Genomic DNA, 14,371 nt, shown 5'->3' with positions numbered 1-14,371 from the left:
ACGGGGGAGGGGAGCAGGGTGGGTGACAAGTGCCCATGGGGTGAGTAGCTGCAGCCGTTCGGGGGCTGTCATGGGGCAGGTGGGTGCCCGGTAGCAGCGGCGGCCCGTGTCAGTTCAGGGGCAGGGCCGTTTAGCCCGCCGGGGGAGCGGGCAGGGGCCGTTAGGACGAGGCGGGTAGTAGGTGAGGGGGCGGCGACGGCAGCCGCAGCCTGTTCTTCCTGCGCGCAGCCCCCTCCTGCCGCCCTGGTCTGTCCCTCGGCCCTCGAGGGGTTAGCGCTGCCCCCGCCCCCCAGCACACGCACAGTGCCTGGCCGTGCCCCGGCCGCGGGGACGGGGCGGGCAGAGGCGCTCGGGCTGGGAAGCGTTGCCGCTGGTCCCCTCGCGGAGGGCTGGGCGCGCTGCGCGTAGCGCGGGGGTGGCAGTGGCGGAGGCAGCTGGGGCAGGGGGAGGCAAGTGGCAAAGCAGCAGCAGCGAGAGGCGTCTCCAGCGCTGGGCTCTCTGACTCCGCAGCAGCCGCAGCGCCGCGCTGAATTCCTGTGCACGGAGCTCGGCTCATTCTCCGCCGGGCTCCCGCGGGCTGGGGACGCGCCTGCCCCGCAGGTAAGAGCCGTCTGGGTGCGCCGCTTCCTCTCTAGGGCCAATCTCTCCTCTCACCGACCCGCCCGCGCCGGGCGTTGTTGCTCTCCTGGATACCGAGATTGCGGGGGTTAGGGGTCGCCTCTGTCTGTGCATTTGTCCAGCTGGGGCCATTCCCTTTTCCCAGCGCATTTGCAACTCTCCCCCTTTCTCTTCGGTGTCTACTCTCTGCTGGTGGCGCAGGAACTAATTGGCATAAAGTTAGTGATCTGCCGCTCACTGGCCATGGGGAAAGCGGCTAGGGTAAAGCATGAGATTTTAAACAGCTCAGAGTCCGAAAGGCTTCCCTCGCCCCCCACCGTAAGACAGCTGTTGAAGAAAGCTCCTGGTTACCTAGCTGGCCCTTGACTGTCTCCAAGTTCATTATTTTGTTCTGCACCCAAAATGCGTAGCCCTAAGGAATTTCCTCAATATTTGTAAATCTTGATGAATCCTACCCTTCAGCTCAAAGCCACTTAATTTGCTGCCCGTATTAGAAGGGTGTTCCCTCTCGGGGAGCGTCTTTCTCCCCACCACCGCTTCGCTGACTTTACCAAGAGCATTGCAGGCGACAGGACAGTTTGTTACGCTTTAAAAAAAATCGTGTTTGTTCCCACGTTAATCACATTCTGGGATCCAGTGGCGATATGAAGCTAATGCGGGGGTGAAATAAATGAGATGGTTTCTCACACGTTTCAGCTGGGTTTGCTGGAGAAACTCACCTTTACATTTTTCATTCAGTAGCAAGATAGAGGTCTATGTCTGCAGCTGAAAGGATATTTGTGGAATTTATTCAAAATAGGTCAGTTTGCAATACAACCAGGCAGGGCCGGTGCAACCATTTAGGCGACCTAGGCAGTTGCCTAGGGCACTAGAATTTGGGGGGCGGCATTTTCTTTGGCAGCGACCGCGGCGGCCGGATCTTCAGCTGCCGCCAGCATTTAGGTGGAGGGAGTTGGGGCAGGGGAGCACGGGGAGGGCCACCTGCACAGGGGCGGCTCTAGAAATTAGGCTGCCCCAGGCAGCGCGGTGTGTTGCGCCGCCCTTCCTCGGTCCCGCGGCGGGTCCCCTCTTCCCGCGGCTCCGGTTGAGCTCCCGCGGCAGGTCCACCGGAGCCCCGGGACAAGCGGACCTGCCGCAGGCATGACTGCGGGAGCTCCACCGGAGCCGCGGGAACAGCGAACCTCCCGCGGGCACGGCTGCGGACGCTTGAGCTGCCGCAGTCATGCCTGCGGGAGGTCCAGCCGAGCCGCGGGACGAGCCCCCCTCCGCAGTCATGCCTGCGGCAGGTCCGGTCATCCGCGGCTCCGGTGGACCTCCCGCAGGCATGACTGCGGCAGGTCCACCGGCCCAGCCTGCCGCCCCCTAGATTTGGCCGCCCTAGGCAACAGCTTGCTTTGCTGGTGCCTAGAGCTGCCCCTGCACCTGCAGCAAGTAAGGGGGGACAGCATGCAGGGGAACTCCCTGCCCCAGCTCACCCCTGCTCCAACTCCACCCTGAGCACACCATGGCTGCTTCACTTCTCCCGCCTCCCAGGCTTGCGGCGCCAATCAGCTTAGACACCGCAAGCCTGGGAGGTGGGAGAAGTGAAGCAGGGGTGAGCTGGGGCCGGGGGGGCTGCCTCAGGGCGGAGGTGGGGAGCTGCCGTGGGGTGGGAGGCACCTCAGGGCGGAGGTGGGGAGCTGCCGCGGGATGGGGGGCACCTCAGGGCGGAGGGGGGGAGCTGCCGCAGGGTGGGGGGCACCTCATTGTGGGGGCTCGGGGATGGGGAGGGCACAAGGTGGAAGTTTCGCCTAGGGCGCGAAACATCCTTGCACCGGCCCTGCAACCAGGATGTCCACGCAGCGTTCTGTTGACTCAAGTGATGTAGAATGGAAATGCTATTCAAGAGCCCAAATAGTTTCCATTGTAGCCTCCAGGCTCTTATCGAAAAAAGCATACTACGTTAATCTAAATAGCTCCGTCGCTAGAGAACCTGCAGGTGCATTAACGTTATCTCTTCTAGCATGAGGTAATAGGGAAAAGTCAAGAATTGCAACACTGTAAAGAAAAAAACCTCTATTTTTACATGCCGAAATAAGAGATGTGCTTAGCTCTTAATGTAGCTCATTTTGGGGCTACAGTCACTTATTTTGTGTTTCAAAATATTAGGTATGGTACGTTTACAGTAAGTGTGGTCACAAGCCTGAACAGTTCCAGTTAGACTGTACTGATTTTTGCCTTGCCTTGTTAGCTCTTCTTACAGCTGCCTGTGTCTAAAGGTTACTAGGATTAAAGAATCCAGCATGCTTTGGGATGTTTTTGTTGGAACAAGATTCTGTTAGGTACTTCAAAGATTAAGAGCAAATCCTGGTCACTGGCCTTTCAGTGGGGAGGCAAGACATTTTTCGTGGAAGGATTTAAAATGTGTGTGGTGTTCTAGACATGCTTTATACTTTTCAGGCATATTCTCTGGGGACCTTTAAAGAGAAGTTGAATTTTTCTTTGGGTAGGGAGATCTGGCAAAACAGGAATAGATTGGTTAGGTCACACTAAGATGTCATGCTACAAGCACAAGCCACAGCAAGCATAACATACTGCAGAACCCCAGACCACTGTCTCTGACCAGTACAGATTTTTCTCTCTCACCCACTCCACACCCCACTACCAATTCTCACCACCATTACCGTTATATAAAACCAATTCCAGAACACTCAAGTTGTAACTCACATTATATACAGGAAACACAGACTGTGATGGAGGAGACTGTGCTTAATAAGGTGGCTAGAGCACTCCAAGCTTTCTTAAAGACAAGAAATCTTTAGGCCTGGTCTACGCTACAGTTAGGTTGAACAAGGCAGCTCTCATCACCCTAACTCTGTAAGTGTCTACATTACAATGGTACTCCTGTTAATGTAAGTTGCCTACTACACGGACTCTGGCTATGGCTACATTACAGCCACTCTAAGGGTAGGTCTATAGTCACCGTCCGGGTCGATGCGGTGAGTTCGACTTCTCGAAGTTCGAACTATCGTGTCTACTCAAGATGCGATAGTTCGAACTCCCCGCGCGCTCCGGTCGACTCCAGAACTCCACCACCGCGAACGGCGGTGGCGGAGTCGACCTTGGAGCCGCGGAGTTTGACCCCGCCACGTCTGGACAGGTAAGTAAGTCGAACTAGGGTACTTTGAGTTCAGCTACACTATTCACGTAGTTGAACTTGCGTACCCTAGTTCGACCCCCCCCCCTTAGTGTAGACCAGCCCTTAAGCACAGGGCTCCTGATGGTGTAAAATGTACCGAAGAGGGAACCGAGAGTTAACCAGTGCAGGCTCAAAAGTGCGTGACAATGGCTGGGGAAGAGTGCCCAGTGCAGCCAGGGGATGCATATTCCCATAGAACCTCTGTCAATGTGGATCCTCTGCCAGTTGCACTTTAAGGTTTCCTTCCCTGGTGGAACATTTTGGTTGGGTAGCACCTGGTGGAAGATGTTTATGTTCCCCTAGGAGGGAGGCCTCTCCAAAGCACAGCTGCCCCAATGGTATCATGAGTGAATCAAGACCAATTCCATATTATATAGTTATAGCACTGGAGCATTTTCTTTTAATTACATTGTGCTTGACTTTTGAAGTTCCAGGTGCTTATCACTTCTTAAGAGACCTGATCTTATTTCCTTTTTTTCCCCCCCAAAGTGGAAAAATATAGTTTTCTAGAAATCAAATCCTGCTTGTTTTACTCATGTGAATAGTCAAAATGACCTGTAATGAGGCAACATGTCCCAGTGGATAGGTGACTGGACTGGGAGTCGGGAGCCCTGGGTTCTGTTCCTGTAACTGACCTGTTATGTGACTTTCACCAGGGTGCTTTGCCTCTCTGTTTGATGCTTTAGTAGAGTGCTTCGATATCTACAGATAAGTGCTACATATTTTTACACACGTGAGTAAGGCAAGCAGTTCAGGCTCTATGATTTATATTGTAGATATGAGAAGTGTTAAAGCATCTATATTTATTTAGATTCTCACATATTAGTGACAAAGAAATGGAAAATAACTTTTTGGCTTAAAGTTAAAATTCTAACATTTGTTACCTAAAATATATTACTATTAAATCTGTTTTTGGAAACCTAAGCATAAGTTTTTATTGGTTGCTATTTAATTTAAGAATAGACCAGGTGAGTGTGGATGCATTATCTAGCAAAAATACACCTTTCATAACAATGAAAATTAAGGTAGAAAAATACTGCATCATATGATAACATACTTTTAACAACTGAAGCAATAGACAACTACAGTGCTCTGGAATGTTACCCCCCCCCCCCGCCAATTTTTGCCAGTGATCACACAGAGGAGAGGAAATTTATCCCTGCGTGGATGGCCAGCACAAGGCCTATGTACCTCTTAAGTCCTCAAAATAGGGCTTCTGTGGGATAAAAGTGTTGAACAAACCTTGTCCTGGTCCTTTGTGCAGAAGTGAATGTCATTCCAAGGTGAACACTTGGTTTCTTGCTCCCCTCCCACCACCTATGAAGAACACTGGAGGACAGCTCCTTTTTCAAAAAACACTACCATATTCATTGTTTTGTAATAAAGTCAATGATAGGATGTAATGTTAAGGAGTAACACAACATGAGCCTGGATTAATACAAATGTTTTAAACCATCTAACTGAAAGCTCTCGTTGCATATGATACTGGATTTTGCAACTTCCTAAAACCAGGTAATTTACATCTATACAGCATGTTGAAGTAGAATGAATTCAACTGAACAAGAACATTCCTGCAATAGAAGTTCCATTCTGTTTATTTAAGTTGATTATATTGAAACTTGCATTTTGAAAGTTAAGAAGTCATCTTTTGATTCTCATGATTCAGAGTAAAGCTCCAATGGACTAAAAAAATGAGTGAGAATTGTTTTTCTTCAGTTGTTCTGAAACATTACAAGCATTTTCATTGTATGAGTCATACTAGATATTAAAACAGGAGTTTTTGAACTTTAATGTTTTCTCCTGAAGTTCTCTATGAAAAATAGCACTTTATCTATGAAATAGCATAACATTGCAATTTGTACTATGTTTGAAGAAACACTCTGCTACAAATAGAAATGGAATTCAGTTCCATTAGGACAACATTGTAAAATTACTAAGAGTATAGTTGTCGTCTGAAAAGTTACTAGTCTTGGTATTCAGGAGGAAGAATGAATGTTTGTTTTTAATTAAAGCAAAAAGAAAAAAATTGAAGGAACAGTTTAATTTACAAATATAGAAACAAAAATATGTAAGGAATCAGCTTCTTTGTAATATCTTGTTTTATGGTAACTAATACATCAGTATTTTTCCCTCTGCTTTTACAAGAGGAGAGGAGTCAAAATTATCTAAACCTGCTAGAAGGTTCCTTTGCAGAAGGTTCCCTCCTGCCCTCTAATACCTTGAAAAGTCCTCCACAACAGCTCCATGGAGTTAGAGTAGGAAAGGTAGAACTAGTGAGCACCTGCGACAGACAGACCAGAAGTAGAATTGCTTGTGCTGAGGCCCTAGAGACCAGTTGACTTTAAAAAGAAGCACATGCAGCTGGTCCTTGATACTAGAATTAGGAGCTAGTTTATGGTCCTACTGTAATTTAAAATTACTTCCAAATTAAATACATCAGTTAATACCACAATATGATGCTATTATATAGGGGGAAATGTAACCAAGTGTTCATGTCAGCTGCAACAAAACAATTACTTTAAAAATGGAAAAGGATACATTTGAGACATCTTTATTCCTCTTAAATTGTAAACACATCAATAGTTTTTTTTAAATTGTCTGATTGTGTTGAATCTATATTGATACTTTAAATTGTTAATATTTTGGGGGTGGGGGAAGGAGGTGAAGTAATTTACCTTTCCTTGGTTAAACATAAAATTAAGTTACTTTTAGTTATCTGTAATGTCTACTGTAAACCCGAAATAAAAAAACATTTTTCATTACAGTGAACTCCTACTCCATGAGTTTAAAATATCACAACGTATTACTTTTGTTATCAGATGTTTGTTTTTCTTCTAGGGTTGCTATTGTATGCTGAGACACTTGATCCTTCTCAGTCCAGTGAGCCCCAAGATGGATGAAACATACTGTATGTCACCCAATTATTGCTATTTCAGCCTCAGTGTATTTTCAAAGCAGCACAAGGATGGTAATATACACTCAGAATTTTTTATTAGATGTGTTTACTAGTTTTCCTAATAGTCTTTAATGTATATTTCTTAATGTAGAAATATTTTATTAGTATTTGATTGTTCCATTATTGCCCAGATTTGTGTTATACCTTCTTAATTGATCTGTAGAGTAGGTTGGGGTTTTTTCATTGTGGTTTGCCTAAAAAGAGTGTTTGAAATGTGATATAGTATCTAATGCTGATGTGAAAAAATACTGTAGGATTACTTCTGATCTTGTGTCCATTTGTGTAGACCAGGAATAGCTTCAGTCTGAGTGGGATTATATCAAATGAGTGAAATCAGTGTAAAGCTAGTGTGAGTTTAGAATCATTTTGTATATACCGTATGGGGTGTAATATAGGCTACTACTGAATAAGCATGAACATTAAAAAGGGAACAGTTATTCCTTAAATATGTAAATCGATGACTTAATATGGCAATGTAATTTAATATTTAAAAACTGTGTGCTTGTTCATGAAAATGGAAAGATTATATTTTCACAAATTACTATCAAATAGGGAAATTATAGGCTGGTTAATCTTTTTCCTATTCATTCTCTCTGAAAATTAGGCGTTATTTTCGACAGCTAGGGAAGAACAAGGGCACGACTGGTATGATGGATGAAGCTGTAGAGGTATCAACTGATGGGAACTCCCTTATAAAAGCTGTCTATCAAAGCAGACTTCGCCTCACAAGACTGTTGTTAGAAGGTGGCGCATACATTAATGAGAGTAACGACCGAGGTGAAACCCCTTTAATGATTGCTTGTAAGACACAGCATGTGGACCAGCAGAGTGTTAGCAAAGCAAAAATGGTTAAATATCTGCTGGAAAATAAGGCAGATCCAAATATACAGGACAAATCTGGAAAGACAGCTTTGATGCACGCATGCTTGGAAAAGGCTGGCCCTGAAGTGGTTTCTTTGTTGCTGAAAAATGGGGCTGACCTAAGTCTGCAAGACCATTCTGGTTACTCTGCACTTGTTTATGCAGTAAACGCTGAAGACCGAGAGACCCTGAAAGTTCTCCTAAATGCTTGTAAAGCAAAAGGAAAAGAAGTAATCATCATTACAACAGACAAGTCTTCATCTGGAAGACAAACAACTAAACAGTACTTAAATGTGCCTCCGAATGACATTGAGGAATGCCATTCTCCAACTGCCTGCACTTCCCCATCAGAAATAGAACTTAAAACATCTCCACTTTCAAATTCACGTGAAACAGAAAAAAACCTTTTTAGCTTTAAAGAACCAGATCAGCCTGGAAGCATGGAAAATATATCTGAGCCAGTCTCTCCTACTAGAAAACCAAATTTAACACATGTAGGACCCAAGCTGGCACAAGTGCAGCGTCTGCATTCTGAGTCTTGGGTAAAAAGCTCTCTGTTCCATCAGAATAAAATTTCCTCTTTACAAGAAGAACTTCAGGATATAACTCCAGAGGAAGAACTGTCTCTGAAAGTCAATGGTCTAGCCTTATCCAAGAGATATATTACCAGACACCAAAGCATTGATGTAAAAGACACTGCTCATTTGCTGAAAATCTTTGAAACTGGCTCAAGAAAGTTGTCATATGAGGAGATAAATTCTCAGTCACTTTATGCTGAGGGAAACCATAGCCAGAGTGAAATTCCTGTGGATCAGGATTCAGATTCAGTGCAAATGAGATTTGTTTCAAGCCTGAGAAGTATTATTAAAAAAAGAAGTTTAGGGGCAAATCACTACAGCTCTGATTCTCAGCTAACTACTAGTCTGAGTCCTGCTACCACAGAAGATAGCAAATCACTTTTGGGAAAGAAAAAGATTCTCTCTCCTTCTCCCTCTTTGTTATCGAGTTCTAGAGAATTGCTAGAGAACATGCCTTCTGGTCCACTGACTAGGAGAAACCATGCTGTTTTAGAGAGACGAGGGTCAGGAGCCCTCTCTTTAGATCACATTGCCCAAACTAGGCCAGGTTTCCTTCCACCTTTAAATGTGAATCCTCATCCTCCAATTCCAGATATTAGTTTTAGCAACAAGATTTCTGGAATTGTTTCTTTTGGACAAAAAACCCTAATTCCAACAGCACCTGCTTTTCCCAAGGAGTTCAAAGGTAACAAAATGTTGGTAAGGAGGCAGTCATTACAAACTGAACAGATTAAACAACTTGTGAATTTTTAACATGGTACTAAAGTGTTAACATGTACATACTTGTAGCTTTATTCATTTGGAATAAATATACCCCAAAGCAGAGAGCCCACACAAGGTCATCTGTACCACAAAGGTCCTTAACATGGGATTCTTGGATGGACTCTGAGATGAGTTTCATCTTAGATTTAGCAGATAAGTGTGTTCAGCTAAGTTTACTCTGCTGCTATAATCTGCAAAGTGACAAATATACTTTTACCATATTCTTCATAATAGAAAACTAAAACACTATGGGCCTGATTCTTTGTGGCCCCATACTTTGAGTCACTGACACAAAACACTTATTCTGATTTGGTAGCATTTTACACCCAGTGTGTACTCACTTTACACAGATATAAGTGACTACATAAAGTGCATGGCAATGAAGAATTAGGCTATATGATAGTTCCATCAATGTAGGTAGAGAAGAATAGCTATTAGAGCTGATTAGTAGGAGTTACAAGCCTCTAAGGAACAGAGAGCAGGCTTAATGTGGGAAAATTATACAAAATAGCTACAATTCTAAAGTAAAACAGACCCACAAAACTGATTCAAAATAATGTATAATTCATGTTTTTAATTGAGCAACAGCTTCAATTTAAAAACAATCAATAACATTTCCTAATTGATTGTTTTTAAATACTGCATATTAAATAATGAAGTAACTTATTAAACAAATGGATAAATGTTTCATCATGAGCTGGACTAAAATGTCATACTTTAAGATTTCCAACATGTATGTTTCTTTCCCACTTAAAGTTCAGACTCTGCTTTTGTCCTTTAATACAACTCTTATGGATACTCTAGGTTTTGACTCTTATTTGGCACTTTTATCACCTCAGTTCTAACAGTCGATATACATTTTAAATTTGTATTATTTTCACATACTTTATATAAATGAATATTTTATTCTTATTAACATAGTGGTTGTGAATATTTAAACTAGACACTTGCTTCTAGAAATATTCAGTAGATAGTTGTGGTGTTGCAGCTTTAGTCCTAATCCAAATAGTATTACAATGTTTTCTAACAAAAAAAGTTATTGTGCCATCCGTATGTCTTATTATCTATTTGAAATTTACAATCCCTATCATCCCCTTTGATGCAAAAACACTTCCTAAATTGGAGAAGGCAATACTAGCCCCATGGAAAGGATAAGAGCATTGCTTGCATTCATGCAGAACCTAACAATCTGTAGCAAATGCTAGCCTCAACACCCCCACCCGCCCTGATTTTAGAGCATGGCATTAGCTCTTCTACAACCTGAGCTGGGCCCCCTAATCCATGGTAGCATGATTGGCTGGGTGGCTAGGTGATATTGTCATGGGTTCCTAGTCCCTGGCTATGTCCCAGCCTTCCTAGGAGCAGCTAGGATGAGAACTGAAGCCATTGATGTAAATTTAGTGCATTAACTTCAAAAGAATTTTCCATAGGAAAATTTGGTTTTAAAGGTGACAGTCTCATCTAAAGTGACTACTCATCTCCCTGACTACTCCACTTTAAATTCCATGGAACCTCAAATGTATAGGGGACTGCTGGTAGTTGAAGGGAGTATACTCTGTAGAGAACTGCTCCCTCCTTTCTACCATATGTAACTCCATTCAAACATGATTACCACATTTTTCCTTGCCTCTGCACCATACAGGGGCCACAGACGTCTGCTCTGCTTTGTGCTTACTTGTTTTTTGTGAACAGCTTTTTTTCAAAGCCAGCTTTTTTTATCTAGACCATTCTTCCAATGAAAAGCTCTTGTCACTTGCTGTTTGGTATCTTCTATATACACAAAAAGCAACTATAAAAGGATGTTAAGATTGCCAAGGCAAGCACTCAAAAGTTAGGAAATTCCAGAATTAAAGTTGTCCAGGGGTTTCATAGCACTGGCTGACAGCAGAGGAATTTTAAGACTCAGGAATCATAGGACTGGAAGGAACCCTGGAAGGTCTTCTAGTTCAGTTTCCTGCACTCAAGGCAGGACTAAGTATTATCTAGACCATTCCTGAGAGGTGTTTCTCTAACCTGCTATTAAAAAATATCCAATGATGGAGATTTCACAACCTCCCTGGTGTGACAAAGTTCCTCCTCTACCTTGGTGGGTCCTGTGCTTATTGGCAGATTTTCTCACCTCAGTGATCTTCCCCACAGTCTGGATCAACTCCTCTTGTGTCTGATCAGGAGTTGGGAGGTTTGGGGGGAACCCGGGCCTGCCTTCTACTCTGGGTTCCAGCCCAGGGCCCTGTGGATTGCAGCTGTCTATAGTGCCTCTTGTAACAGCTGCATGACAGCTACAACTCCCTGGGCTACTTCCCCATGGCCTCCTCCAAACATCTTTATCCTCACCACAGGACCTTCCTCCTGGTGTCTGATAACGCTTGTACTCCTTAGTCCTCCAACAGCACACCCTCTCACTCCCAGCTCCTCACACACACTTCTCCTCTGGCTCCTCCCCACCTGACTGGAGTGAGCTCCTTTTTAAACCCAGGTGCCCTGATTAGCCTGCATTGATTGGCTGCAGGTGATCTAATCATTCTGTCTGCCTTAATTGGTTCTAGCAGGTTCCTGATTACTCTAGTGCAGCCCCTGCTCTGGTCACTCAGGGAACAGAAAACTACTCATCCAGTGACCAGTATATTTGCCCTCTACCAGACTCCTGTACCCCACTGGTCTGGGTCTATCACACTGGACAATTTATTCTAGTGCTTAGCTGCCCTGACAGGAAGTTTTTCCTAATGTCCAACATAAACCGCCCTTGCTACAATGTAAGCCCATTAAGAACATAAGATGGCCATACTGGGTCAGACCAAAGGTCCATCTAGCTCAGTATCCCATCTTCTGATGGTGGCCAATGCCAGGTGCCACAGAGGGAACGAACAGAACAGGTAATGATCAAATGATCCATGCCCTGTCACCTATTCCCAGCTTCTGGCAAACAGAGGCTAGGGACACCATCCCTGCCCATCCTGGCTAATAGCCATTGATGGACCTATCTTCCATGAAATTATCTAGCTCTTTTTTGAATCCTGTTATAGTCTTAGCTTTCACAACATCCTCTGGCAAAGAGTTCCACAGGTTAATGGTGCATTGTGTGAAAAAATACTTCCTTTTTTTTTTGTTTTAAACCTGCCTATTAATTTCATTTGGCAAAATTAGTTCTTATTATGTGAAGGAGGAGTAAATAACACTTCCTTATTTACTTTCTCCGTACCAGTCATGATTTTTATAGAGCTCAGTCATATCCCCCCTTAGTCATCTCTTTTCCAAGCTGAAAAGTCCCAGTCTTATTAATCTCCCCTCATACGGAAGACGTTCCATACCCCTAATGATTTTTGTTGCCCTTTTCTGAACTTTTTCCATTGTAACTTTTTTGAGATAAGGCAACCACATCTGCATATATTCAAGATGTGGGTGTGCCATGGATTTATATAGAGGCAATATATTTTCTGTCTTTTCTATCCCTTTCTTAATGATTCCCAACATTCTGTTCACCTTTTTGACTGCTGCTGCACATTGAGTGGAGTGCACATGGCTGCTTGTCCTATCCTCGGAGGTTAATGAGAACAATTTTTCTCTCATCCTTGTAACAACCATGTCCCCCATCTTCTCTTCTCCTGACTGAAAAAAATGGATTTGTTTAATCTTCCCTCATAGGTCATGTTTTCTAGACCTTTAATCATTGTTCTCCTCTGGACTTTCTCTAATTTGTCCACATCTTTCCTGAAATGTGGTACCTCAAATTGGACACAATACTCTAGTTGAGGCCTAATCAGCACAGAGTAGAGCGGAAGAATTACTTCTCGTTTCTTGCTTACAATACTCCTGCTAATACATCCCAGAATTTTGTTTGCTTTTTTTGCAATGATATTACACTGATTCCTATTTATCTTATGATCCACTATGACCCCCAGATCTCTTTCTGCAGTACTCCTTCCTAGGCAGTCATTTCCTATTTTGTATGTGTGTAATTGATTGTTCCTTCCTAAGTGGAGTACGTTGCATTTGTCCTTATTGAATTTCATCCTATTTACTTCAGACCATTTCTCCTGTATGTCCAGGTCACTTCAAATTTTAATCCTATTCTCTAAAGCACTTGCACCCCCTCTTATCTTGGTATGATCTGCAAACTTTATAAATGTACTTTCTATGCCATAATCTAAATAACTGATGAAGATATTGAACAGAACTGGACCCAGAACTGATCTGTGTGGGACTTCACTTGAAGCTTGACTGTGAACCACTGATAACTGCTCCCTGGGAATGGCTTTCCAATCAGTTATGCATCCACTTTAGAGTAGCTCTATCTATGTTGTATTTCCCTAGTATGTTTATGAGACGGTCGTATGAGACAGTATCAAAAGCCTTACTAAAGTCAAGGTCTATTGCATATACTGCTCCCCCACAAGCTACAAGTCTTGTTACCCTGTCAAAGAAAGCTATTTGGTTGGTTTGATGTGATTTGTTCTTGACAAATCCATGCTGACTGTTACTTATCCCCTTATCTTCTAGGTGTTTGCAAATTGACTGCTTAATTATTTGCTCCATTATCCTTCTAGGTACTGCTGTTAAGCTGACTGGTCTGTAATTCCCTGAATTGCCCTTATTTTGCTTTTTATAGATTGGCACTATATTTGCTCTTTTCCAGTCCTCTGGAATCTCTCCTGTCTTCCATGACTCTTTGACAATAATCACTAATGGCTCAGATATCTCCTCAGTCAGCTTCTTGAGTATTCTAGGCTCTGTTTCATCAGGCACTGGTGACTTGAAGAAATCTAACTTCTCTAGAAGATCTGTGTACCCCCAGGCATACATGTAGTCCCTGGTTGAGAACCACTGTTCTAAGCAACTGAACAATCTTTCATAATGGGAATTATCAGGCAACCTTCACTATAGATGGCACTATCACCTCTGCCTATAATACACTAAGATTGGATTTCTAAGCAATTCTGTAAAAATGGCATTGTGAAGTCCAATGTTTTTGTTTTGAAATGATTCAAACTTGCTTAGTGGACAAATTAAGACATTTTTCCTTCACATGTATATTCACTAGTAATAAGTCTGGTAGGATAAATTAAGTCTTTAGTTAAACCTGTGCAACACAAGTGATTTCAAATTAAGTCCCTACTGCCACCTGGGTATCCTTATTGCTTAAGAGGGTTGGTATAGGTATAACTAAATTGGAATTTTCTAAAAATTGGAAATAGAGCCCAGCTCTCCTGAATCCCAGTCTAGTGTTGTATCTCCTAGCAAACACTGCAAGAGAATACGACTCTGAATATAAATAAGGAAGAAATATGTTGAGCAGCATGGTACCACTTTTTCAGTTATTTTTTCTGAACAGGTTAACACTTTTAAAGGTGTAAAGTAGTCCTTCAAAATTATTAGGCTCCTATGCTACGTATCACACACACACACTTAAAGATGCTCTCC

The 14,371-nt window shown here is 43.3% G+C and overlaps 2 protein-coding genes across 3 annotated transcripts in view; one reads left to right on the top strand and one right to left on the bottom strand.

Moving 5' to 3' along the window:
- The first annotated feature begins 19 nt into the window (after positions 1 to 19).
- Positions 20 to 10,947, top strand: ANKRD34B (ankyrin repeat domain 34B). 2 transcript variants are annotated; one of them, XM_039545144.1, is made up of 3 exons: positions 20 to 40; positions 6,635 to 6,764; positions 7,357 to 10,947. In XM_039545144.1, the coding sequence occupies exon 3, from the start codon at positions 7,400 to 7,402 to the stop codon at positions 8,942 to 8,944; it is 1,545 nt and encodes a 514-aa protein (XP_039401078.1). In that variant the 5' UTR covers positions 20 to 40; positions 6,635 to 6,764; positions 7,357 to 7,399; the 3' UTR covers positions 8,945 to 10,947. The 2 variants fall into 2 exon arrangements, with proteins under 2 accessions (XP_039401078.1, XP_039401077.1); XM_039545143.1 differs by lacking the exon at positions 20 to 40 and adding an exon at positions 47 to 600.
- The window catches only part of FAM151B (family with sequence similarity 151 member B), an 84,102-nt gene continuing 72,653 nt past the window's right edge, over positions 2,923 to 14,371 (bottom strand). Inside the window, exon 7 of the mRNA XM_039545147.1 lies at positions 2,923 to 3,113. Within this exon, the coding sequence (XP_039401081.1) occupies positions 3,034 to 3,113 (80 nt within the window). The 3' untranslated portion in view covers positions 2,923 to 3,033. The remainder of the gene's footprint in view (positions 3,114 to 14,371) is intronic.

This window comes from Mauremys reevesii, linkage group 6, assembly GCF_016161935.1.
Source record: "Mauremys reevesii isolate NIE-2019 linkage group 6, ASM1616193v1, whole genome shotgun sequence".
NCBI classification, from domain to species: Eukaryota; Metazoa; Chordata; order Testudines; family Geoemydidae; genus Mauremys; species Mauremys reevesii.
Note: the sequence above shows the minus strand (reverse complement) of the source record. Positions and strands in the feature narration are given on the sequence as shown.